The sequence below is a fragment of the Vigna angularis genome, chromosome 1, assembly GCF_016808095.1.
Source record: "Vigna angularis cultivar LongXiaoDou No.4 chromosome 1, ASM1680809v1, whole genome shotgun sequence".
Lineage (NCBI taxonomy): Eukaryota > Viridiplantae > Streptophyta > Magnoliopsida > Fabales > Fabaceae > Vigna > Vigna angularis.
Window position 1 is genome coordinate 52,397,088 of NC_068970.1, and position 22,581 is coordinate 52,419,668.

Below are 22,581 nucleotides of genomic sequence, written 5' to 3' on the forward strand. Positions count from 1 at the left end.
CCTAAGAACATAAAGGAAGCTCTTCAAGATGAACAATGGTGTATTGCAATGCAAGAAGAACTCAACCAGTTTGAAAGAAGTCAAGTTTGGGAATTGATTCCAAGAGAAGATACTCATCAAGTAATTGGAACAAAATGGGTATTCAGAAACAAACTGGATGAAGATGGAAACATCACCAAGAATAAAGCTAGGCTTGTGGCTCAAGGATATAGTCAAGAAGAAGGTATAGATTATGATGAGACATATGCTCCAGTTGTCAGGTTAGAGGCAATACGCCTACTTCTTGCTTATGCATCTATAATGAAATTTAAATTATTTCAAATGGATGTTAAAAGTGCATTTCTAAATGGTTTTATAAAAGAAGATGTGTATGTTGAACAACCACCCGGTTTTAAAGATTTTAAATTTCCAAATCACATCTATAAGTTAAAGAAAGCACTTTATGGTTTAAAACAAGCACCTAGATCTTGGTATGAAAGACTTAGCAATTTTGTTTTAGAAAATGATTTTAATAGAGGAAAAGTTGATTCCACTTTGTTTATTAAAAGAGTCGGAAAACATATTTTGAATATTCAAGTATATGTTGATGATATTATTTTTGGATCAACTAATAAATCTCTATGTGAGGAATTTGCTAAGACTATGCAGGGTGAATTTGAAATGTCTATGATGGGAGAATTAACATTCTTCCTCGGTCTGCAAATTAAGCAAATGAAAGAAGGTACGTTCATTTCTCAAACTAAGTATTGTAGGGAAATTCTTAAGAAGTTTGAAATGGACAAAGCAAAGGAAGCATCTACATCTATGGGAACCTCTTGCTATCTTGACAAAGATGAGTCAGGTAAAGAGGTAAATCAAACTAAATATAGATGCATGATAGGCTCTTTGTTATACCTTACTGCTAGTAGACCGGATATTATGCAGAGTGTTTGTGTGTGTGCTAGGTATCAATCTAGTCCTAGAGAATCTCACCTTACAGCAGTTAAAAGAATATTGAAATATCTTAAGGGAACTGCATCCATTGGTTTATGGTATCCATCAGGAACAGAACCTAGTCTTGTAGGTTTTTCCGATGCAGATTATGGAGGTTGTAAGATAGATAGAAAAAGCACTAGTGGAACATGTCATCTTCTAGGTAGTTCCTTAGTTTCTTGGAACTCTAAGAAACAAGCCTGTGTAGCCTTATCAACCACTGAGGCTGAATATATTGCTGCTGGAAATTGTTGTGCGCAAATTTTATGGATGAAACAACAATTAGAAGATTATGACATTTATTTAGATCATATTCCACTCAAGTGTGATAATACAAGTGCAATAAATCTTACAAAGAATCCCATAATGCATTCTAGAACCAAGCACATTGAGATTAGGCACACTTCCTTAGAGATCATGTGAAAAAGGGAGATTGTAAAATAGAATATATTGATACACAACATCAATTAGCTGATATTTTCACCAAAGCATTGCCTAAGGAAAGATTTTTTGAGCTTAGAAGGGAGTTAGGGATATTGGAAATAGAAAAATAGGTACTCTTGGACTTAATATTGCATTTTTCGTTGCTTAAACAGGTTTAATCTACGTGTAAATCGATTAAAAGCGTTACCTTTACATTTACGACTGGATTAATTGATTAATCTAGGTATTAATCGATTACGTAATCGATTAAAATCCAATTTAATCGATTAAAACCGCTCCAGACTATTTTTTTTTTAAATGTTACCGTTTCTAACCGTTGCCAACGGCTATTAATGGTCAAAATCTCAAATTCTGAACGTTGGGGAGCCTTCTTGAGCCTATTTATACCTCCCTTGGTCTCCACTCTCCATACTTGAACCAATCTTGAGTCTTTACCTCTTGCTTTCTCTTTTTCTTTCATCAAAATCTTTGCTTTCATCCATTGAAATGGCTGAACCTTCCAAAAGAAGAAGAAGAAGAAGAAGTGAAGTTTCAGAGAGTAATATTCGCAGAAGAGATGCTACCATAGAAGGGTGGCTCTCCGATGAGCAAGATCAACATTCATTCTCCACATTTTGGAAGGAAAGGAAGCTCATTAAACAAAAGTTCATTGATCTCTCGTGGTACACATACTACAACTTCTCCTTTCCCAATCTCATCATTGAACAAGGAGTCCAACACATCATGGAACTCCGAGGAAAGTACTATCCCGATCTTGTTCGAATATTCTATTTCAACTTAAAGGTTTGTGATGGGGTTTTTCAAACAAGGGTCAAAGGTGTAGACATTGTCTTGGACAATGAGATTTGGACAAATGTAGCCAAAGTCCCTGTTCTAGCAAATTCTCAAATCATTCCAAGTGACTTTCCTCACTTCAACAAAATAATGGTGTATCAATCATTTCTTCGCAATCCTAGACAACGCAACACTCGCCTCTTTCTTGCTGGTGGCCTCAAGATGGAAGAACGCCTTTTGCACTACCTTATTGTGTGGCTTTTGTGCCCTAAAGGGTCAAATCATGCACAGTGCTCTGAAACTGATCTCATCGTTATACATGCAATTACTCAGAGCATTCCACTCAACTGGCCTCACCTGATTCAAACAATCATGCTCAAAGCCAAAAGGTTAGATCTTGCACCTCTTCCATATCCTCTCCTTGTCTCCAAAATTTGTGAATACAAAGGAGTAAATATCACAAATGAACATTATGAGCATGTCCTACCGGGTCATAAGATTGGAGATAATTCCCTGAGGTAGATGGGCTTTATCCAACAAGGACTCTCCTACATTCACCCTGAGGATGCCATTGGTGAGCAAGCAAGTGCAGACGATAATGCAAATATCCCCATGCCTGACCCTACAAATGTTGCTGGCCCATCTCAAATCCATGAGGACTATAGTCTAGAGAGTCTCTCTAGACAAATTACTGAGATGGCTCGCCTTCAAAACACTCGTCATGAAGAAATATGTACTCATCTCAAAAATCTAGACAATAGGATTTCAGGATTAGAGCGCCACTTTAATAGTGACGAAAGTGATGAGTTCTAGATCTTATTTCTTAGTTATCTTTATAATTGTATGCTTGTCTCTTTAAATTCAATAAAATTTATGTTTTTCCTTAATATTTCTATGCATATCTGCTTTTATTAAGGGGGAGTATAAATTTAGGGGGAGAACTTCAACACAACTTTTTAATTATGATCAAAAAGGGGGAGAAAATGTTTAAAGCTTATTTGCTTATTTGTGTTTCTTCACTAATGCACTCTTTCTTCCATAAGTTGTGTTTTAAATACAGATTATTCCAAAAGCTTTAAATCAAGGAGTTTTTGATCATCATCAAAAAGGGGGAGATTGTTAGCAAAATAATGCACATGAAGTTTTGATGATGTCCAAAATCATGTCAAGAAGAAATCAAGATTCAAGATGTTATGAAGACTTGTATTGCTATGGAAAGCTTTTGTAATAATTGTAATTTAGTGTCTAGGACTTAAACATTTAGTGTTTTTGATTCCATGTAATTCCATACTATATAATCAAAAACCAGAGTCCAAAGTGTACTGTTTTAATCGATTAAAATGGGTATTAATCGATTAAAACGAGGCTGACACTGAAAACCAAATTGCCTCTGGAATAATCGATTAAAGCTTGTTTTAATCGATTACATAATCGATTAATCCTGAGAATAATCGATTAAATAGAGCCGTTGGAGGTTCCAGAGTTGAAGACTAGCCGTTGCACTGGAATAATCGATTAAAGCCTAAAATAATCGATTAGTTAATCGATTAAACCTGAGAATAATCGATTAACACTAGCCGTTGGGGGTTTCAGATTTGAAGAACTAGCCGTTGTACTTATTTTAATCGATTAATACTTAAGTTAATCGATTAAAAAAGTCAGATGGCTCATTTTCGAAGAATGGAAGAGCCTTTGGATGAGTCTATAAATAGACTCTCATTTCCTCTCAAGGTCATCAACTACAACTCTTCCCTTGTGCTCAAATACTCAGAAACTCTTGAGAATTGTGTGCTCTTGCTCAGCTAAGGAAACTCTGTCTGTAGAGTTGGTGAAATACTGCTACGGTGATAGAGGAATAGCTGGTTCATCCTTGGTGTGTCTAAGGAAGTGTTCGGAAGAGGAAGTCATCCTTCGTGAAGTATTCGGAGGAAGTGTTTCATCCTTTGTGAAGATTCAAAGGAGGTGTTGTTTCATATCTTGTGGCATCAAGAGAGGTGTTTTCTAAACTATTACAAATTGTATCTGTGTGATTGTAGTTTGTAATTGTTTTGTGATTAGTGAAGTGTTTATCTTGTTTTGAGATAAGCGACTGGACGTAGGATTGGTAAGATCCGAACCAGGATAAAATCATCTGTGCAAATTTCTCTCAACCTTACTCTATTTTATTGTCTTTATTATTTGCTAAGTAAGTTTAATTGAGTAGAAATTTTTAAGGCACACGTTTTTAGTAAGAACCAATTCACCCCCCTCTTGGTTTGTTATTCCACGCTAACTCATCCGCTGCAGCCGCTCTGACATCATTAACACAAAACGACTCTTAAACATGACTTGTAAGAGAAACAGGGAGATCATCTTCTCATAAAGAATACTATATGAATATATCTCTCTTTTTGGTTGTAAAACTCTAACCATAAAGAGGTTTAGTGATTAAAAAAAGTTTGACAAACACATTAAACCATACAAAATGTAAGTCAACTTCTACACCAACAATAGTGCAACTCTATGAAAAGTTTTCCATCACTATCAAAGTACCATCTCTAAAATGATACTTCAACTTGTTCACAAATTCAATTAATGAATTTCCTACATTTGTCTCAAAGTTCAAAGTTAAATTTCCAACAAGCTAACCTCGTATTACAACTTCAATGGCATTGGAAAACCTCAAGCAAGGTGTTAGAAAATAATAGATGCCTTAGTTAAGTCAAAAGAAAGTAAAATCTTTTTCAAAAGATTTTATTTTTATTTAAGTTCTTTTAAAACAAATTTAAATTGAAAAATAGTGTTAAATATAGTAAAAATTATGTATGAGATTAATCTCCCTTATGTTAAATATACATAAAAGGTATTGTATTTATAATAGAAGAAATATGGACTAAGCCTAAAATACAAATAAGAAATAATAACAAACTAACTAAAGATAGAATGTAGATAAATCATATGTATCAAACTTGTTACTAATATAGTCAATAAAGATTTAGTGAAAATATTTGTTTCTACACTCGAGTGACACCAAATTGTTAATGATTTGTGAAAACGACATAGAAGCCGAAATATCAACCTAGAAAACTCCCTTAAACAAGAAATTTGAGAGGTTACTCCATCTAAATCTCTTCTTGTAAATTATCATTGAGGAATGCATTGTTGACATCCAGTTGATAAAAAGGACATTGTTGAAGAGCCACCATGCTATAAATAAATTAACAAAAGTCATCTTTGTCATTGAAGAAAAGCAAATATGGATGGGTCCAACTCACTAGTGATAAAAGAGAGGTTAAAAGAAACAACAGTGGAAGAAACCATGGACGAATAAGAGAGAAACCCTAAAAATCCAAGATTCTCCAATCAAGGCATTGAAAGAGAAAAAAGAGCAACCTCGACACTCTAAATCGCTGCCTGAGAGGAAACCGGGGACCTCACCACACACAACAGAAAAGGAAACAAATCCAAAACTTCTAAAGGCATTAAGAGCGCGTATGAAGGTATCATTAATGTCATGGTCGTTGTCTGGCCGAGACCATCAAAACCATGTGATCGCTGGTCGAAACTAGAACTCCGACGACGATGAGTGTCGCCACCGAACTATAGCAATTATAGTGGGCAGGGGCGACATAATTTTTTCCAAAAAACCTTACGTTCTAGATATCATGCCTTTAAATACAAATAAGTAATAATAATAATAATAAAATAACTAAAAATAAAAAATAAAAATAATATACCTAACAAATAGAATCTAATTAATTTTGAAATTAAGATGAATAAAAAATTGGTTAAGAACGATATATTGAAGATAAAGGAAGAAAAAGACAAGACAACAAAAATTAGACTGATTTAAATCACAATAAAATAATTAGATATCATTATCTTTTAAAAGCTTATACAAGTACTCACATAAGTAAGCAACTTACAAAAGATAACAAGCAAAGACTAGATCGACTTTTAAACACACTCCAAGAGGATATTACACAAAATGATATATTTACAAAAATTAAAGAGTGTGCCAAAATTCATTTTATAAACAAACTAGAAGATTGATACAATTAACACAAAACAACCTGATGTGTGAGTAAATGTAATTGCATTCATGTCTTAGTTTAGGTCATTTGCATGCATAATTGCATTCATTGAAGGATTTAGTCATGGATTATCTTTGTTTCGGATCATACATTGGCATTTTGTGTTTTTATTGTAGATTGATGATTCTAAGTGCCAAAATCACAATTTGGGAAGAATTGATGTACAAGATACCAAGATGAAACCAGAGAGTTCAACAACCAAGCTGTGAACAGTCTCACAACCTGTGGATGTTGCTTCTAAATGGAGTTGCAAAACAGAAAGTTCAACAACTGTGCTGTGAAAGTTCCCACAACCTGTGGAGTAATCTGTGGATTCACGTAAGAAAACAGAATTAAAGCAGAGAAGAACACAGGCAGAGTGGGGAGTTTTCCATGGGCTGTGAAAGTTTCCAGGAGCAGTTATTGAGCAGTTATTGATCTCTTTTATGACTGATTTAAAGAGATTAAATTAAAGGAAAATTGGAGGAAGTTAGGGAAAAGGAAAACCACTCTCCTAAAAAGGAGGAATTTGTGGAAATGATGGGAGAGGAATGAACAACACGTGGAAGGGGGATACAAAAAGGGGATTCACGTACAACAAAGGGCTCTTCTTCTTCATCTTCTTCTTGGAGCTTTTGGCTGCAACTTTTTGCGGAACTTTTTGCTTTTTGATTTTTCTTTTCCATTATGCAAAACTAAATTTCCTTTTGTTAGTGGATTGATGTAGTGCTTTGGATTATATTTTCTGAACCTTTTTCAATTGATGTTAAGTTCATTTTAATTATCCCAGTGTTCTATTTATGTTTTAATGTCTATTCTATGAGCAGTTTCACAGTTGGGAGATTGGGAATTGCTTGCGTTTATAAATAGAACAGATTAGATACTGTCACAATTGGGAAATTGGGCAGGACTAATTAGTTTGAATTGAGATATGATTGTTTTTCATGATCTTGTTGAATTTGTAATTGGCCTAAGGGATTGGGGATTCAAATTCAAGGGATACGTTTGCCTACTAAGGGATTAGGGGTAAACAAGCTCTAAATAAACTCAAGGGGATAATTATAATTTACACATCGATTGAAAAGGGGAGGAAATTATATGAAAAGGTATGAAATCAATTCTCTAACATTGTTTATATCATTTGAATTTCCATCACTTGTTTATGTTCATCATTTCACTGGATAAATTTCATCACTCAAAATTAAGTAAGTTAGTAAACTGGTACTCAACTCATTCAATCCCAGAGGACGATATTTTGTTACTACAATTACGATTGGTACACTTGCCAAACGTACATCAAGTTTCTGGCGCCGTTGCCGGGGATTGATTTTAGTTGATATTAGTGATCTAATTAGCTTAAGATTTGAGATGTTAATTGTTTTTAGTAACGTATAATTTTTGTGCAGTGTTTTTGTGTCTTTAAGTTGTTTATGCGAGGTACTGTTGCTCCGGAAGATCTACTTTTTGATTCAGAAATTGAACGCACAACACGAAGCAACAGAAGTAGTGCAAGAAGAAGAAAGCGAGAAAGAAGAAAGGAACAAAGACGAATTGAACAAGAAGAGGAGACATCAACAATGGCAGAAGAACCTGTTAGAAAGACTCTTCGTGACTATTCAATGCCAAATCCTAATAGTTATCAAGGGAGCATTGTGAGACCTCCTATTCAAGCTAACAATTTCGAAATCAAGCCTGCATTGTTGCAAGTCATTCAACAGAATCAATTTGGAGGTGCAAATTCAGAAGATCCTAATTCTCACTTGGAGAATTTTCTGGCGATATGTGATACCTTGAAAATTAATGGAGTTTCAGATGATGCAATTCGTTTGAGGCTTTTTCCCTTTTCTCTACGGGATAAAGCTAAAAACTGGCTACAATCACAACCTCAAGGAAGTATTTCTACATGGGAGGATATGGCTACAAAATTTGTAATCAAATACTTCCCTCCTTCCAAATCAGCAAAAATGAGGAATGAGATCACCTCCTTCGTGCAGCAAGACAATGAATCCTTATATGAGGCGTGGGAAAGATATAAGGAGCTAATGAGGAAATGTCCACATCATGCTTTACCTGAATGGTTGCAAGTGCAGACTTTCTATAATGGTCTTTCACCCACTTTTAAGGCAATGTTGGATGCAGCAAGTGGAGGATCATTCATTTTGAAAACACCAGAGGAAGCTTTGGAGACTCTTGAATTAATGGCAAACAACACAGTGAATATGCAGTTTGACCGTCAAAATAGAAAAGCTGGTGTGTTGGAGGTTAATACATTGGATGCTATCTTAGCCCAAAACAAGTTGTTAACACAGCAGATTACAGATTTGACTCAGAAGATGGGAATTATGCAAGCGAATAATGTGAATATTAGATCTCCAGGGTGTGATTTTTGCGGAGGAATGCATCAAAATGGTGAATGTCAGGCAACTCACCAAGAGGTACACGTGAATGCAGTAGAACAACAACAAAACCAGTTCTCTACCAACTTTAATGCAAATTGGAGGCCCCAACAACCTAGACCTTGGAGTAATCCAATCCAATCTAACCCACCAAGGCCTCAATATCAATATCAAGCTCAGCCCAACAATCAAGGAAACAAGATGTTTACGTTGGAAAATGCACTAGAGAAGTTAACTATGCAAACTTCTACCTTTGTGGAGCAGACTTCAAATTTCATGAGTGAGACAAGAACAAACTTCAAGAACCAGGAAGCTTCAATAAGAAATTTAGAGAACCAGATTGGTCAGCTTTCAAGACAACTCTCTGAAATATCTCCTGGCACATTCCCTAGTGACACTATACCAAACCCAAGAGAGCAATGCAAGGCAATTCAATTGAGGAATGGAAGAGTGATAGAGAATGAAAAAAAAAGTGAGATGGAGGGAGAGGAAAAGAAAAGAGTGGAAGAAATAGTAGAAGAAAGTGCTGAAAAAGAAGTTGAGAGAAAATGTGAGGAGAAGGAAAAGGGAGAGAAAAATCAAGAGAGTGAGAAAAAGATGCGTGAGTATGTCCCTACCATTCCATTCCCTCAAAGGTTGAAGAAGCAAGAACAGACGAAGCAATTTGCAAGATTTCTTGATGTTTTTAAGAAGCTCCACATTAATATTCCATTTGCTGAAGCATTGGAACAAATGCCAAGTTATGCTAAATTTATGAAAGACTTGCTGTCAAAGAAGAGGAAGCTTCAAGATGATGAAACAATTATGCTCACAGAGGAGTGCAGTGCAATAATTCAGCAAAAATTACCTCCCAAGTTGAAGGATCCAGGGAGCTTTGTCATTCCATGTGAGATTGGAAATATAATGGTGGTAAGGCATTGTGTGACCTTGGAGCAAGTATCAACTTGATGCCTTTGTCCATTTTTAAAAGGCTGGGTATTGGTGAAGTAAAGCCCACTATGATCAATCTACAATTGGCAGATCGATCAATGACTTATCCGTATGGAATTGTGGAAGATGTTCTAGTAAAGGTGGACAAATTTATTTTCCCAGCTGATTTTGTGGTTCTTGACATGGAAGAAGATGCTAAAGTCCCAATCATTTTGGGAAGACCATTTTTAGCAACAGGGAGAGCATTGATAGATGTTGAACAAGGACAGTTGATTTTAAGAGTGGCAGATGAGAAAGTCACATTTTCTATGACTGAAGCAGTGAAGCACAAACTTGACAGAGAGGACTGTTTCAAAGCTGAAATAATTGAGTCTCTTGTGTTGGAAGAGATAAAAGTCCATGTAAAGCAGAATCCATTAGAGAGAACTCTACTATCAGGAATGGAAGCAAAGGAGTTGAAAAGAGGAAGTAATGAGGAAGAGGTATTGAACTGCGCTCAACAATTAGAAGTGCTGAAGCCAATATTCAATTCCACAAGAGGAATAGAAGATCTACACAAGGGTGAAAGTGGAGAAGTAGAAATGCCCAAGGTAGAATTAAAACAACTTCCTTCTCACCTGAAATACAAGTTCCTTGATGAGCAAAAGCTGAATCCAGTAATTGTGAGCAATGAGCTTTCCTCTACTGAAGAAGATAAACTCTTAAGGGTGCTGAGGGAGTATAAATCTGCCATTGGGTGGAAAATTGATGATTTGTAAGGTATTAGTCCTACTGTGTGCAGGCATAAAATTTATTTGGAAGAGGATTTCAAACCTGTGCGTCAACCACAAAGAAGGCTCAACCCAACTATGAAGGAAGTGGTAAGGAAAGAAGTCATTAAATTGCTAGATGCGGGAATTATCGACCCAATCTCTAATAGTGAGTGGGTGAGTCCAGTTCATGTTGTACCCAAGAAAGGAGGTATGACAGTGGTGACAAATGAAAACAATGAGCTCATTCCTACAAGAAAAGTAACAGGGTGGCGAATGTGCATAGATTACCGAAGACTGAATCAAGCCACAAGAAAAGACCACTTTCCACTTCCATTCATAGATCAAATGCTGGTGAAAAGGGAAGATCACTATTGCTTAGTCATGAGTGCTATCACAGGCTTGCAACCTCAACGTCTTCCAAATCCAGAGTTCACATTAGTGCGGGGTAAAGATAAATGGACCTTCTCTGCTTCTCAATGCCAAAATCCCCCTCATCATGATCCAGAACCGTCATCTCACATACCTCCAGTTCCTCGGCCTTCTACGGCTGACACTCTTGCTCATATCCAGCAGTCCCTTACTGAACTCAAAGCACAACAACTCCTACATTATCAGGAGTTCATCCAATTTAGGGACCATCAAATTCTTCATCAGCAGAAGGTGGAACAACTCTTACAAGAAGTTCTCACCAAGCTCAACTCTAGTCATCACTAATCTTGTGAGTTCTAACCCCCTGTATTTTTTTTTTTTACTTTCCATACATTGGGGACTTTGTAAATATGTAGGCTTAGGGTGTTTGTATGTATGACATCTTACATTTTGCATTTGCATGTGCATTTAACGTTTATATGGAAATGTATCATTTTAGCTTTGCGTTCTATGTTTTGAACAATGATATTTTCTAAGCACATTGTGAATAGATTTTTGATTGCTTGTTGGGAAACTTCACACACTACATAGTGAGATTTGACACTAAGATACTAATGGAAGATAATATTTGGGGAAAAGATAGAAAATATTTTCTGTTAGGTTTCTATGGTGACACTCACTGCACTTGGTTATTGGAGAATTGTCTGTCAAAGTTTATATATATATATATAAAAAAAAAGAAAAAAAAACAAAAACAAAAACAAAACAATAAATTGAGGGAATAAATTGACACCCCTTTGAGATTATATGTTACTGGGGAAGAGACACTCCTTTGAGACCGAGTGTGGCAAGTGGAAGACCCATGCTTAGTTGGCCGGTAAGTGTTTTCTAAGTGAGGAACCTAATAGAAAATCTTTTTCAGGACACTTCAATGTCAAATATTATCTGCCTTAATGTCTGGTGTCATACCTCAATTCAGTAATTGCACTTAGGGTCCCAATAAGTTAGTCATTATGCTTGAAATTTTGTGAAGTATGGGCTTGAGGAATATCATTGTTTGAACTGAACTTGAAATGAGATGGTATGTTTCCATTTAGGTTTTATATCATTCTGTGTGCATAATCATTCTGTGTTAGTTGAATTCTCTTTGCTTGAGGACAAGCAAACGTCTAAGCATGGGGTATTTTGATATGTGAGTAAATGTAATTGCATTCATGTCTTAGTTTAGGTCATTTGCATGCATAATTGCATTCATTGAAGGATTTAGTCATGGATTATCTTTGTTTCGGATCATACATTGGCATTTTGTGTTTTTATTGTAGATTGATGATTCTAAGTGCCAAAATCACAATTTGGGAAGAATTGATGTACAAGATACCAAGATGAAACCAGAGAGTTCAACAACCAAGCTCTGAACAGTCTCACAACCTGTGGATGTTGCTTCTAAATGGAGTTGCAAAACAGAAAGTTCAACAACTGTGCTGTGAAAGTTCCCACAACCTATGGAGTAATCTGTGGATTCACGTAAGAAAACAGAATTAAAGCAGAGAAGAACACAGGCAGAGTGGGGAGTTTTCCATGGGCTGTGAAAGTTTCCAGGAGCAGTTATTGATCTCTTTTATGACTGATTTAAAGAGATTAAATTAAAGGAAAATTGGAGGAAGTTAGGGAAAAGGAAAACCACTCTCCTAAAAAGGAGGAATTTGTGGAAATGATGGGAGAGGAATGAACAACACGTGGAAGGGAGATACAAAAAGGGGATTCACATACAACAAAGGGCTCTTCTTCTTCATCTTCTTCTTGGAGCTTTTGGCTGCAACTTTTTGCAGAACTTTTTGCTTTTTGATTTTTCTTTTCCATTATGCAAAACTAAATTTCCTTTTGTTAGTGGATTGATGTAGTACTTTGGATTATATTTTCTGAACCTAGTTCTCAAAAAATTGAAAGCACGGTTGACAAATGAAAATTACTCAAATGATTTTAAAAGAATTTGTATTTCTCAATAGAACTAATAGTGAGACCAAGACTCTACTTATAGAACTAATAAAATGTTAATTTAAAGAAAGTTCAAAACTATTTAATCAATTATTTCAAGCATTTAATTTATTACTTTTGTAAAAGTTTGAAAAACTATTGCAATGCTTTCTATGTTAATCTATTACAACATGTGTTAATTGATTATCTGAACTTTGTATTTCATTTAGAGAAAGGAGTTAATTTGTTATAAAAGATTTACAAGACTTTCTATTTTAATCTATCAAGACACTGTTCATACGTAGGACACAACAGCCACTTAGGATATATGAAAATTTGTGGCAAATGTAGTGAAAGAAATGTCAGGGACTCAATTAAAGATCTAAAATTCTCCAAAATAGGTTTAAGTATTCCAAATCACATTGAATTGTGTCACTAATGAATATAAATCATAGGGAAATAAGGGTATAATGCAAATTTAATGAGTGGAATAACTCGCTTATGCGCTTACAACAATTAACACCTGGGATTGCTTAGACTGTGAGATAAAAAAGAGGGAGTACTAAGAGCTTCTCAGATACGAATCATTCTTAAAAGTTGAATATAAGGGAAGATCAAGAGCCCCTTCAGCAACTCTGCGATCTTCATGAATTTTAGCTACCAAGCTTTCAAGGGATGGAAAATTGGCCTGTTATGCACAATGCCCAATTTTAGTGAAACTTTATAAGTATACGAGGGACAGTTCAAGGACGACAAAGAAAAATTGTAGGAGAAATATTCATTCAGCTAATACCTCGGGACGTATGTAACCAACTATAACAAGCCGCAGTTCTTCCCCATAGAAATCCTCGTTAAAGTCATGAAGTAACCATGGTTCCTACAGTAAAAAAGCAGAAGATAATATGAAAATTGATTGGTAAATAGTTATAGTTGGGGGTGAATAATAACACTTACTATAGTCTTTTCTTTGTTGTTAAAATATGGATTCCAACCAATGCTCATCACCATTTTAAAAACACCTCTTGCTGGCAATCCAGCCCAACCAAAATAAACTCCCGCAGGATGTTCTGAAAGGAGATCTGAATATCCCTTTGCCGATAAATTTGCTGGAAGAAAATAGTGTTGTGTTTTTAAAGTATAACAGGCAAAAGAATGAAAGGAAAACTGATATATTTTATTGAGCATAAGCAGTAAATATTTATACTACATAATTTGTAACCAACTTTGAAAAATATCTCCTAAACTAATTAATTAAATAATGCATAAAATCTTTCTAAGAAATAGGATAGAAATATATTTTTATTTAACTGCTTTGACTACTTTAACCAAATGTTGTTTGAGTCACAAAATTCCAACAATCTCCTCCTTGACTCAAAGTCAGCATACACTAAGTTTTTTCGTCCTTGACCGTATCATCTAAAGTTTCTTCATTTTTGGAAGTCCCGATCATAATTTTTCGCTTAGTCTTCACGCCCTTATAATCTTTCGTAACTTTCTCATCTACTTATAGTTGTTCTTTTGGCTTTTCCGCATTTTCAGCTTCTACTTCAAGAAGAGTTGTCTTTCTTCCTCTAATTTTTCTAGTTTAATTTGACTTTCACCAACTTTAATACCCACTAGCTCTACTTTCTTGTCATTCAGAGATGGGGTTCTTTTAGGTCCTCTGACATTCGTATGTACTAATTGCAGCTTGTTTATTGCTCTCCAAGATTTGTCTTTTGGAAAAAGCAACCTTGTTTGTTTTCCATATTGCAAAGTTGCGCATACGGGTGATTTCTCTTCTAGTTTAGGAAGCCCTTGTACATGCATATTGTCTTCAACCTTGTGCACAACAAACTGCTCTTTATCAATCAAATTCAAAGCAAAGCTCTTGCCTTTCATTCAAACTCTGAATAATTCTTTATTATCTGAATCTTTAATCATGCAGGTTTTATCTTCAAATAGAACTTTATAGCCTTTCTCTAGAAGTTGGCCAACACTCAACAAGTTTTGATCAATTTCAGGAACGTATAGAACATCGGTAATTAATTTCAAACCTATACAACCTTGATCGCCATGGTTCCTTTGCCCTTCACTGCTATTTTTGCTCCGTTTCCAATTCTGACATTTGTGTTGTAGGTTGCATCAAGATCTTTGAATAATTTTTTATCATAAGTCATGTGGTTCGTGCAACCACTATCAATTAGCCAACTTTCTATTGATCTTGCAGTAGCAAAGTAAGAAACAACAAAAAGTTCTTCTTCTTCACCCTCTTCAACAACAGCTTGTACATTCTCTTGTGTTTTTGATGACTTCAGATTTTCTCCACATGCCCTAATTGTCCACATTTATGGCATTTCATATCTAGCCTCCACCAACACTTTGTATGTGGATGATTGTTTTTCTTACAAAAAGGACATGATGGAAAAACATGAGAGGATTTACTATCATTTTTGTGGTTGAAAGACTTACCCTTTATTTTCAAAAATTTAGCTGCCAAAGCCCCTTCAATATGACCTTCTTCTCTCATGAGTCTTCTTTGTTCTGGAGCCTGAAGTGCAATCAAAAGTTCTGCCAAGGTAATAGGAGAAAGATCTTTTGAGTTCTCCAAGGAAGTCAATGTGGCTTCATATCTTTCTGGAATTGTTACAAGTATTTTTTGAACAATTCGAGAATCAGGAATCTCGGTGCCAAAAAGACGTATTTTGTTTGCAATGCCAAGAAGCTTGTCCACATAATCTTTGATTGTGTCCGAATCTTTCATCTTCTGCATCTCAAGTTCTCGAACCAGATTCAAAGCTTGCATTATTTTGATTCTCTCATTGCCTTCATACTCTTCCTTCAAAAACTTCCAGATTTCATATGTCGTTATCAACGTCATTATTCTATTGAAAATGACTGGAGATACGGCTGTGAACAAAATTGATTTGGCTTTGGATTTTCGAAGCCTCTTTTCCTTGTAACTTTTCATTTGAGCAACCGTAGGATTATCTGACAAGGGAGACACTTCATAGTCCTCTTCTACCGCTTCCCACACATAGCATCTCGATATGCTTCCATTTTGACAGCCCACATTTGATAGTTTTGTCCATCAAATACAGGTACAGAAACTGTAGTAAAAGATGTTTGAGATTCCATCTTATGTGTGGTGGCTATTTTGTGGTTGTAGGTGTTTGTGGATTATATCACAGATCCCGTAAGACGCTTTTTGCTCTTGATACCAATTGTTGTGTTTTTAAAGTATAAGAGACAAAAGAATGAAAGAGAAACTAATATATTTTATTGAGCATAAGCAGTAAATATTTATACTACATAATTTGTAACCAACTTTGAAAAATATCTCCTAAATTAATTAATTAAATAATGCATAAAATCTTCTTAAGAAATAGGATAGAAATATATTTTTATTTAACTGCTTTGACTACTTCAACCAAATGTTGTTTGAGTCACAAAATTCCAACAAATAGAGCACATATTACTATTAATATAAAAATACACCAAAGATTGTTTAAGACAGTATAATAGACCAGCAGTTCTTTAAGAAATAAGTTGAAACAATGTACAAACCTGTAGGGATCCCAAGTACCTTCGAGCCACGACCAAATCCCTTGACAACAGGACCACCAATATACCAAGGATCTAAGGGCAAAGTTCCCTCCACCCCTACAATAATTTAGAATACTAGTTCAATACAAGAAACACTAACAAATGAAAAGAGGATTATCTTAAAGTATTTGGGGTTTACAATCTTCAAAGGGAGGCAGACCCCACTTTTCGAGTTGCAAATCAAGTAGGGAATTGATCACCTCATCTGCTGCAGTGTAGAGGTGCGACTGTTTTGGAAGTGATGGTACAGCAACTACTTCCATTTCAGCAGTTTTACCTGCAGTAACCCCAGGTCTGAAGTAGCCAAGTATACATGTTTTTAGAAAGATACGGAGGAAAAGAAGTATCCCTAAGGGATAGAGAAAAAAATATAAGATAAAAATCATCATTTATTTATAGAAACCTAGTAGGAAATAGGCAAGCAATCTTTGGCTATTATAAATTATGCAACAATGTTTACAACATGTCAATCACTGTGGATGATAGGGAGAGGGGTAATCATAATGTAGTGAAAGTTAAACAATGATGGAGACATGTCTATATTGTCAAAGATACAAATAACTTGGAAGTGAAGAAAAATCCTTTAAAATTAATATGTTAAACTAAATTCCCAGTCCAGCTTGTATGAAAGGATAAATTTGTGGGATGGAGACAAGGTTATAGAAAGTGGTAACAAGTGAAGACGTCAAACAATTAAGCAAGAAGATATCACAGAAATAAGTTTTAATCACAATAGAGAAATGCTAATTCAACCTGAGCACAGATGACTATTATGAAGGAATCTTATTGGGAAGAAACAATAGAAGCAGAGTTACAATACAACCTTTTGTTTAGTCCATGTTTCTATATAATTTTGGAGGCTGATCATAGGATTGCATTGGGTATGAGTCCAATTAGGTGTTAATTGTTGTTCTGCAATAGCATTAATTGGGGTATAGCCAAACTGAAGGGTATTTTTTACTTTTGAGTAGTGTTGTGCTGGGACAAAAAGTCGTCTCGTTCCCATGGTTTATTGAGAACCAAACATTTAGAATATTATCCTATATCTATTTTCATCGTTTGTTTTGTTCTTTCCCATGACCATTTTTAAAATCAAACATAGAACAAGCACTTTTGTGTTTCCAGTCCAGTCCTCCTTTCTTAGCTAATAAAGGCACTCACATTCACTGCACCTGGTTAAGTAAGCACTAACTACTATCATCAAACACAGTAACTGTGTTTAACTTCCTCAAAACTAATCGCCATCCCTAGGTAAAATGCATGCAATTTTGGCTGGCAGATATATCAAAATAACAGTCATCCTCAGACAAAGGGGATTCTTTTACTTCAAAACCATACACTAATTACAAACTCAAAATTGTAATCCTCTTAGGCTACAAAACCCAAACAGAATCTCTAGTGAAGGAAAGATATTTAGAGATTCCCAAAAAGTGTTTGAAATCCTTTTTTTTCCACGAAGAGACCAAAAGGAAAAGGGGTTATCTTTAAATTTTACAAATATAATTAATAGGATTCCAATAATTTTAAAAAGTTTCTCTTCTGAATTTTATTGGGGATAAAAACAAATAGCATCCCATCTGAAAGCTTAACCTTCAAAGAAGACTTAGAACTGACACATGAAGTCATATGAAAGATTAGTACCGGTAGAAAGACAGGAATCAAGGAACTCACACAGAATCTTCAATGACAAGACAGCTGGAGGGCTCAATGTTTAACCTCCTAGCAGCTTCAAGGAATCTAACATCACAACACACGATATAAAAGTTTTAGAAGACGGAGAACTTTCAAATGTAGAAATCAGGTCACCTTCATTAATCAAAGCTAGAGAATACATCACTGCATCTCACATTTCGGGGGACGGTTTCCCTGTTCTTACTTCATCTCCACCGATTATAACAGAGAAAGAATTCTTCCATCCTGCACGTAAAGAAATTAAAAGAACAAACAACACCGTACTTAAATTAACACACAAAAACCAAAGGCAAAGGCAACACAAGAAGCTAAAGGTTCCTGAAATTGACCAACCATCATGATAAGATATCTTGGCTTCAACGCTTTCCCTTGGAGAGTTTGACGCCAAGGCCATCGGAACGCCATGACTCTTCAAATGTTTAATCAATCGATTAGCACCAGGAAGTGCTTTGATGTTGTGCCACCTAAAAATAGAGCACAAAACTTAAGAGAAAAATCCCCTCAGAAATTGGAAATACAAGCTCGGTATCTCCAACTCGAACAAAAATTTCAGACAATAGTTTCATTTCAAGACATTATGTGTTAATAAATTTCCAGAAGTCTATCTCGTGTGAAACTCCACTTTCGCAAAATAAGATATGAATTTGCAATCTCTAACTCAAAGTTCAGTAATCAAATATTGTTAACTCGTTGATAATTAGTTGTTACTAAGCATACGACATTTCAATTAAAAATTCAATCGACGAGATATCTCTACAAACACAAAAAAAAAAAAGCTTATAAAGAATGATGCAACAGACTATTACTGGTCAGAGAAGAGAGGCGAAATTTCAGAGAGAAATTCAGTCGTCGAGCAGGAAAGTTCATAATCCTGCACAACCGCAGCGGCAGCTTCAAACGGTGTCGTTCCTATTATTTTATGAGCTTCTCTGCCGTCCCATTCCTTTCCGTACTTTCCTAACAAAACCTTCAAAACGTTGCCTACGATGCCATCTGCATCAAAACATTCGCAATCGCCAGCGTTATAGAATATAGCCCCAATTATGAAAAAAAAATGCAGATACTCGATTATATGCTTCAACTGTGTGAGCAAAGACGAATATTCTGTGTTGACGAAATTAAACAAACCTGTATTGAGAAGCGTGCCGTCCAAGTCAAGGATAACACATCTAATCAACTTCTTTGCAACCGACATTTTCTCAATGGAATTGAGCTCAGAGAATCCTTATTTGAATCGAACGAGAACGAAGAGAGTGAAGGAGACGCGCCAAAGAGACTGTTGAAAAGCGTGGTTAGAGTTCACAGTGGAAGCCTGTTCGCTGCAATTGCGCTTTGTGTGACAGAGCGAGAAAACCTTTGGAGTTCTCCAGAGAGCAGGAAGAACATGGTTGTTTACACACGATTATGACCATGCCGGCACGTTAGCTTTTCTTTTGGCATTACTGCTTGCTTATTTCTTTCACCAACTAAATTAACAATTACTTTGTTTTATTAATATTTTTTATCTTCTTTTTTAAAAATTATAATAACTTCTTACTGAATATATTTAAATTTAAATTATCAAACCAAGTTAATTTAAGTTATAAAAGAATAAAGATAACCATAGTTGTTAGATTTATTAATTTAATACTAAATGGTTTTGATTAATTGTAACCTAAAATGAATAACAGGGACAGACATTATAAAGTGTTTTTTTCACTCGTTCACGATGGAAATTCTTGAAGAGAAATTAATCTGTATATCGAATTTCAATTTTTTTTATAATAATATGTTGTAGGAATAAAAAACTATAAAGAAATAATAGAATTTTAAGAATCTACAATTGTAAATTACTTAAGATTTTATTAAGAAAAAAAAATTAAAAATTCTAAATGTAAATTAAGAGGATTTTAAGTTTTGTCAAAAAAGTAAAAATCTCTTCCTCTTTATTTTTTATTTAAAGATATTTTTTTTATTTTAACATATAGGGTAGGATGACAACGGATCGGGTCGGGTACGGATAGTATCTACTCGCAACCCGACTCGACAAGAAAATATTCGACCCGTTACTCGCACGGATACCGGCTTAAAAAATATTTGCAGTATTTTAAAACCCGCGGATACCCGTAGATACCCGCAAATATTTAAAAAAATATATTTTTATAAATTATTAAAATAAAATTACAAAAAATATATAAAATCTAATATAAATTAAATTAAATATAAACTATTTTAATTAAATTTAATCTTATAAAATATAAATTAATGTTAATTTTAATTAAAGTTAATTTAATAAATATAAATTAAATCTTTATTTTTGTTTTTTGCGAGTAGCAGATATCCGCACATACAGATAGTATAATACCTGCATCCGACTCGTTTATAAGTAGATATTAAAATACCTGCTCCCGTAGCCCGTAGGTAGTAAATACCTGCAGATACCAACTATTTGTTGCCTATTTTATCTGCGAATATCTACGGGCGCGAATTTTTTTGCTATCCCTAATATAGGGTGTCATCAAAGAGTAGATATTGTTCTTCCATGATAAAAATACACTATAGATACTTCACAATAAATTCTTTGTTCTACTTTTCGATCTTTAATATAAATTGCTCAGGTTCAAGTATTATTTGAGTATGAGAAAAGACTAATAAACGTTTTACTAATATATATACGTAATTAGTTCTTATCAATATCATTTATATTAGGGTTTATGGGTTTTTACTTTATTAAATTTGAACCACATAAATTATTACCTTAATTAACTTGTTATGTTATGTTTTAACTTTTATTTTTTTCCAATTTCACTTTATTATCGCTAAGCTTAACCACCATGTTCTTGCCAAGATGATGTGGTGTTGTCTAGGAGATTTTAGTCATTTGTTAGACAATTTGAGATGATATCAAGCATGTACTCATAATAGTTTGAGATGTATGGGTCGAAATAATCTTAAATAAGATGTTAGATATATATAGTACATATGTTATATGTTTGTCATCGTATTTTCATCGATATGGAAAAAAAGGATTAATTTTGGTTGATGTTAGTCTTTACAATTAAATTAAAGGTGTTTCTCAACTAACATTAATATAATGTAACTATTGCTTAATAAATATTAGTTAGAATTTTTTTATCAATGCTAACATGACATTTTTTATTTAAGGGTTAAATATATTTTTAATATCTAAATTTGTATGCAAAAGTAGAATTCGTTTTTGTCTCAAACTTTGATATAATTTGATGTCATAACTTAAAAAATGAATAGTTATAGTTATTTTAATCTAGGCTTAATAGTTTACTTGGTCTCTATGTTAAGTGATTTTTTTCAGTTTAGTACTCGTTTTTAAAAATGTATACATTGGGTCCAAAGTTGTCAAAGTTGTATGAATCAAGTCTTTTTCGTTAAATTGACAGAAAAGGAGTTAACTCTCAACTAACGTGGTGAAAGAATATGCATTTTTTCTTCTCTCTCCTATGCTTTTCCTGTAATGCTCCAACTTTCTCTCTCTTTTCTGTATCTTTAAGAAATACTTTTTTTCTCTCTCCTTTTTTTTCACCAAACTCATCCTCCACTTCCTCAAACTCTCTTATTTCCTTTCAGTCCACAATCAATCCCGTGAGTTTCCATGGGTTTGTCTCAATTCTATTTTAAATTTTCAATTGAAATCTGTTCTAGAGATTTCCTTTGATCATTGCAATTAATAAGTTGAAGAAGATTTCCAGTTTTGAAGGTTGGGAAATAAGACCCGAGTTTTGTTTTTGCCTTATTTCGTTCTTCTATTCCTTCCTTTGGTGTCTGTGCTAAGTTATTCCTGATTTTTGTTGCCTTCGCAGATACATTTTTCGTGAGGAAAAAGGGGTTTTGAAGCTCTAAACTTTCTGCTTGTCCTGTAATTATAGAGATGATTGTTGCTTGCTTGGGTGTAAAGACTGAGTTTATATCCATCGTCATTGATAGAAGCTTTGAAATGTCATTATTACTTGAATTTTCAACATAGATTTACATTTTCCATAGCTTCAGAACTAAAAATCTCGGCAATTTTCCTACAGCCATAAACAAAGTTTTGGTCGAACCTGATTTAGGTGAGAGAAACTAATGTACTTAATCAAAATTAGAACTGAATAAATTGATTCTAATCACAACCTTGCAATCTTGGTCGGAACAATTAATTTAGTTTTGATGTTCATATGTTCTTGCTATTGCTCTCTCATTTCTCTCTTCATAATTTCCTACAGGAAAACGAAAAATCCCCTTGGTTTCAAAAGGAATTGATTCATGTTCTAGTTAGTGTTAATTTTATAAGGTAAACATCCAGTTTTTTTGGATCTTTTTGGCGTAACTCGTGTTTTTGGTGCTCTTCATAATCTCAACCGCTCACAATACAATCTTAGTGTAGCTTTTGAAGAGACGAGGCATTGAGTAAAATCGCCCAAGACCAGTTGAATTGAATCGATTGATGCCTCATTTTCACATTATCGTAACTGTCTTGTGGAAATATTGAATTTAAACCTCTTTTTTCCTTGTGCACCGAACATTTCCACTGTCTTTGGTTCCTCTCCCTCTTGTTATTGTTATCATCCATTTTTGTCTTGACCCAAATATAGAAGATGCTCACAATGTATTTTTTTTGTTCAGAATCCATGGACCATTTGATGCATA

At 34.5% G+C, this 22,581-nt stretch overlaps 2 protein-coding genes, 1 non-coding gene and 1 pseudogene across 3 annotated transcripts; 2 read left to right on the forward strand and 2 right to left on the reverse strand.

The window, feature by feature from the left end:
- Nucleotides 1-7,672: 7,672 nt before the first annotated feature.
- LOC128195242 (uncharacterized) lies at nt 7,673-9,278 on the forward strand. The gene is made up of 2 exons (XM_052872479.1): nt 7,673-9,110; nt 9,274-9,278. The coding sequence occupies exons 1-2, from the start codon at nt 7,673-7,675 to the stop codon at nt 9,276-9,278; spliced, it is 1,443 nt and encodes a 480-aa protein (XP_052728439.1).
- LOC128195123 (small nucleolar RNA R71) lies at nt 8,204-8,310 on the reverse strand. Its single transcript, XR_008246695.1, has one exon. It is a non-coding gene; the product is annotated as a small nucleolar RNA R71 (small nucleolar RNA).
- A 14-nt stretch (nt 9,279-9,292) lies between the features above and the next one.
- Nucleotides 9,293-10,326, forward strand: LOC128195246 (uncharacterized; annotated as a pseudogene).
- A 2,691-nt stretch (nt 10,327-13,017) lies between these two features.
- LOC108323748 (bifunctional riboflavin kinase/FMN phosphatase) lies at nt 13,018-19,373 on the reverse strand. Its single transcript, XM_017556464.2, has 10 exons — nt 19,069-19,373; nt 18,747-18,933; nt 18,274-18,404; nt 18,096-18,165; nt 17,920-17,985; nt 16,388-16,542; nt 16,210-16,305; nt 13,618-13,769; nt 13,457-13,540; nt 13,018-13,351 (listed from the first exon to the last, which is right to left on the reverse strand). The coding sequence occupies exons 1-10, from the start codon at nt 19,133-19,135 to the stop codon at nt 13,226-13,228; spliced, it is 1,134 nt and encodes a 377-aa protein (XP_017411953.1). The 5' UTR covers nt 19,136-19,373; the 3' UTR covers nt 13,018-13,225.
- Nucleotides 19,374-22,581: the final 3,208 nt, after the last annotated feature.

What these genes read in the sequence shown, in the direction of transcription:
- LOC128195242 (XM_052872479.1), top strand. Translation starts at nt 7,673, where the DNA reads ATGCGAGGTACTGTTGCTCCGGAAGATCTACTTTTTGATTCAGAAATT.
- LOC108323748 (XM_017556464.2), bottom strand. Translation starts at nt 19,135, where the DNA reads ATGTCGGTTGCAAAGAAGTTGATTAGATGTGTTATCCTTGACTTGGAC. An exon ending in GGTACTTGGGATCCCTACAG is followed by an intron (nt 13,770 to 16,209) that starts GTTTGTACATTG and finishes ATTTTCTTCCAG; the next exon opens with CAAATTTATCGGCAAAGGGA. An exon ending in TTGGTTACATACGTCCCGAG is followed by an intron (nt 13,352 to 13,456) that starts GTATTAGCTGAA and finishes TGTGCATAACAG; the next exon opens with GCCAATTTTCCATCCCTTGA.